Source organism: Penaeus chinensis, chromosome 31, assembly GCF_019202785.1.
Source record: "Penaeus chinensis breed Huanghai No. 1 chromosome 31, ASM1920278v2, whole genome shotgun sequence".
NCBI classification, from domain to species: domain Eukaryota; kingdom Metazoa; phylum Arthropoda; class Malacostraca; order Decapoda; family Penaeidae; genus Penaeus; species Penaeus chinensis.
Genome location: NC_061849.1, coordinates 36,852,604 through 36,856,610, shown reverse-complemented (window position 1 = coordinate 36,856,610; position 4,007 = coordinate 36,852,604). Strand labels below are relative to the sequence as shown.

The 4,007-nt window shown below is 40.4% G+C and overlaps 1 protein-coding gene across 6 annotated transcripts in view; it reads left to right on the top strand.

Moving 5' to 3' along the window:
* The first annotated feature begins 1,059 nt into the window (after positions 1-1,059).
* The window catches only part of LOC125041716, a 10,092-nt gene continuing 7,144 nt past the window's right edge, over positions 1,060-4,007 (top strand). Inside the window, exons 1-3 of one of the 6 annotated variants that reach the window (XM_047636948.1) lie at positions 1,144-1,287; positions 1,635-2,199; positions 2,424-2,752. Coding sequence is in view for 2 of the 6 variants with exons in the window: in XM_047636945.1 (XP_047492901.1) it covers positions 1,131-1,287 (157 nt within the window). In the remaining 4 variants the exon portion in view is untranslated. Of the gene's footprint in view, positions 1,288-1,325; positions 2,753-4,007 lie in introns of those variants that run through there. The other 5 variants (XM_047636946.1, XM_047636945.1, XM_047636944.1 and 2 more) reach the window with 5 other exon arrangements.

Sequence of the window (4,007 nt, the reverse complement as noted above, 5' to 3'; positions counted from 1 at the left end):
AGAATGTTTTGTGCAATTTTATCCTTTACAAAAGATAGATTTTCCACAAAAAAATATTGTAATTATGATCAAATAAGTGATCTAATAAAAATGACTGATATTTATGATGCATATATATATAGAAAAAGGAAAAGAAATACAGAAATAGAAAATAAATAGAAAATGGGACCAAACGAATAACTGGAACTATGTGAAATAGAAAGCAAAGCAAAAAAAAACGACGAAACCATAGTACGTACGCCCGTAAAAAAAACATGTAATTTAGCAACCTGTTCATATATGTGTGTGTGTGTGTGTGTGTGTGTGTAAAATATGCATATATGTTTAGTTTAAGTATATATAGATATATATAAGTGTCTGTGTGTATGTACTGTACATATATGTATTTTGTGTGTGTGTGTGTGTGTATATATATATATGTGTGTGTGTATGTGTGTGTGTGTGTGTGACTGTGTTTATATGTATATGTATATACATATATAAAAGACGTACATATATGTATGTTTTACATACATATATGTGTATATTTATATATATATACATATACATACAAATATATATGTATATGTATATATATCACATATACATGTGTGTGTGTGTGTGTGTGTGTGTGTGTGTGTGTGTGTGTGTGTTTGTGTGTGTGTGTGTGTTGGTGTGTGTGATTGTGTGCTGTATATGTAATCGACAATGGTTAATGTTTTCTGAAGATATTCATTCTCATTTACATTTACATATGCATTTATACGTGTATATATGTATATACAGTATATATATATATATATATATATATATATATATATATAAATTAGTATCTAAATTAGTATCTGATTATTGCTTTTCTTGTATCCTTGGTTCAAATAATTAAACATCAGTGTAACATTCACATGTCATCACTCCAGTGGATGAAACTGTTTCTGATCAACAATGAAAGCAATATTTCTAAGCTGCTGAAACAATATAAATTATGTTACACATACCACGCCTCTACCATCACTTACAGCAGGGTTGGGGCACTCAGACTAGCCCTGCACCGGCGCCTATAATTTCTTGGCGCTCCTGCTCATTCCATTCATTTCCTTTTTTTATTTTTTCAGGACGTCTGGCGGGAAGCAAAGGGGGTGTTGAAAACAATGCATTTACAGCAGTTCAAATACACTTCAGAGGTGCGGCACGTGAGCGCCCCTTTCCGAGTCACCTGGTACGCGGACTGGAAGCTCGACGGTTTCCCCGAACTGATTCATCGGTGGGAGACGAACCAGGAGCTCAGGCCTTCGCTGGTCATTACAGGTGAAGGGAAGGCGAGCATGGAAAGGAGGGAAATGAGGGAGGGAAATGGGGAGGGGAAGGGAGGCAGAGATCCGGTGTGTGTGTGTGTGTGTATATATATATATGGTAGCAGATATTTACCATGGTGTATTAGATATTGTGAAATTAGAATTAATATTATTTCGTTGTCAGATAGTTTTCCCAGTCTAATTTTAATGGAATTTGTAATGTTCATACCTTAGAGGTCAATATTTAGTTTCATTAGCAATTTGTAGAATTATTTTACTGTGAAAAGTTGGGTCTATAATATTACGCAGATACCACTGAATATATATATATATATACTAATTATTATTATTTCGACTTAGCCTGACCAGGGGGATAGGCATCATGCATCAGCAGACTAGCCCGATCTACGGTTGCAGACAAGATCTAGAAACTAGGCCTCAGGAACATCTGCCCTAGTCCCAAGAGAGTTCTAGCCAGAGAGTATGTGGCTTGCATGTCGCAATGCCTTCGTGTTTAGGGATTGGTTGCAAATCACGCACAGAGATGATGACCATAAAAGCGGAAGTAATGATAAAATCATAACAGAAACAACAACCACACCAACAATAAGAATAACAGTGAAACAGTGAAAATGGTAGTAATCAAAATGTCCGGGTCTACGACTCAAGCGGAAACAAAAATTGTCAAAAAAGTGCCAGTGTGATAGATCCTATTACCTTTAGTTAAAATGTTAAGTTATAGAATAGGAAATTAAGAAACTAGAACCAGTAATCTGTATCTTTGGACAGACATAAACAGGAAAATAGCCAACTTTAACATTCAAGTGAAATAAAAAAAAAATAGATAGTAAGTTGAGCAAGAACATTTTTGGTCACCAAGGATTCGAGTTAACACAGTGTGGAGGATTCGAAACGACTTTTTCATGTAAGATACTTTTAGACAGTTCTCAATGTGCAAGCTTGGAAGGTGATGATAATGATGATAACAAAATAGTAGTAGTAGTAGTTATAGTAGTATATGACAAAACTGATTTGTACTTTTCGAAGGTACAGTTATACAGAAAATCATCATTAGATAATAATGTTAAACATTTTTACACAAACAACTATGCTCTTTTAAATATAGTTGTTCATCACCATCACCATCAGGGGGCTAACGCCAATGGGGGCGCATGGCCGCATCCATCCTTCGTTTCCATCAACGGGTCATGGCGAGTCTCCAGGCAGGCTCTCGGCCCATCTCTAACTCCTCGCAACAGGACTGGTCAAGCTGCCCAAACCATGGCCTCCTAGTCCATTCCACGGGCCTCTTCCACCCAGGAGTGTCTCACAAAGAGAACCTGATGGGCAGGGTCATCCACAGGAAAAAGAGCTAGCTACCCCCAATGTCCTGAATCTTGGTCTTGGTCCAGGAGACCTCTAGGCCCAAGGGCTTTAAGGTGCATCAAGAACCACAACCAGTAATTCCAGAGATTCAGGTAAGATAGCAACATTGTCAGCAAAGTCAAAGTCAGGGACCTCGATATTGCCCAGTGTTGAACCACACTGACCTTGGATGGTAGCTTTGCCCATTATCCAGTCCATATAAGTATTATAAAGTATTGGTGCAAGGACACAGCCTTGCCTCACCCCTGAATTAATAGGGAAGGAGTTCCACAGGCCCCCACCACATTTTACAGTACTCTCAGTACCAGTATGTAGGCTTGCTATTAGGCCAATAATTCATGTCATGATTCCCTTAAGTCTCAGAATCTCCCATAGCGGTTCTTGATGAACCTTGAGGTTGATGTAGGTTGTGAGCAGCCCACAACCGAACTCATGATAGTGTATCACAATGACTAGGATACAGTCTACTGTGGACTTGCCAGGAGTGAATGCAGATTGCTCCGGTCTTTGGTGCCTTAGTAGGTAGTCGCAGATCTGTTTCAGAAGAATGGTGGTGAAAACCTTGCCTGAGCAGTGAAATGCTATGGTAGTTGTTACAGTCCCATCGATCCCCTTTCCCCTTCCAGAAAGGGATGACCATGCCCCTCAACAGGTCAGAGGAGATGGAACCAGACTGCCAGAAGGCAGTCAAAACTGCATGCAAGACCCATGCCATAGGTTCACCCCCTGCCTTTAGCAGTTCAGCAAGGATATTACATACACCTACAGCTTTCCCACCCTTCAACCTAGAGATCGCCATCCTAACCTCAGGGTTGGAGGTTCCTCACTGATGGGGGGATCTAGTACAGCTGATCAAAATACTCGGCCCAACGTTCACAAACCCCAACAGAATCTGAGATGATCTATCCTACCGAGCCCTACACACCAAGGAACAGCATAAGCCTTGATTGGCATTCAGCTGAACCATTTGATGCACTTCTGTAACCTCCAATGTCTCCAGTGAAATGGAATTCTGTCTTGCCCTTGGGCATGCGCCAATGGACTAAAAGTGTTCAGTGGACTCTACAAAGCTACTGGGTCCATCAAGTTTTGTGATCAGAGACTGCTGTGGCAAACCTCCAGACACATTCCTCCCCCATAAAGCTGTCCAAGTGAAACACCCTATAGTGGCAACTTGAGGGATGAGAGGTTTTGAAGTGGTCCCATAATTTAGCCACAACTAGCCTATAGTCAGTGCCACAGAACTCGGCACTCTGGTAAACCGGTGAGTGCTGACAAGAATGTGGTCAATCCCTTGGCCACCGTACCCGTATCACCATACCATGTCTCTGGGACCTAGGAAAGTCC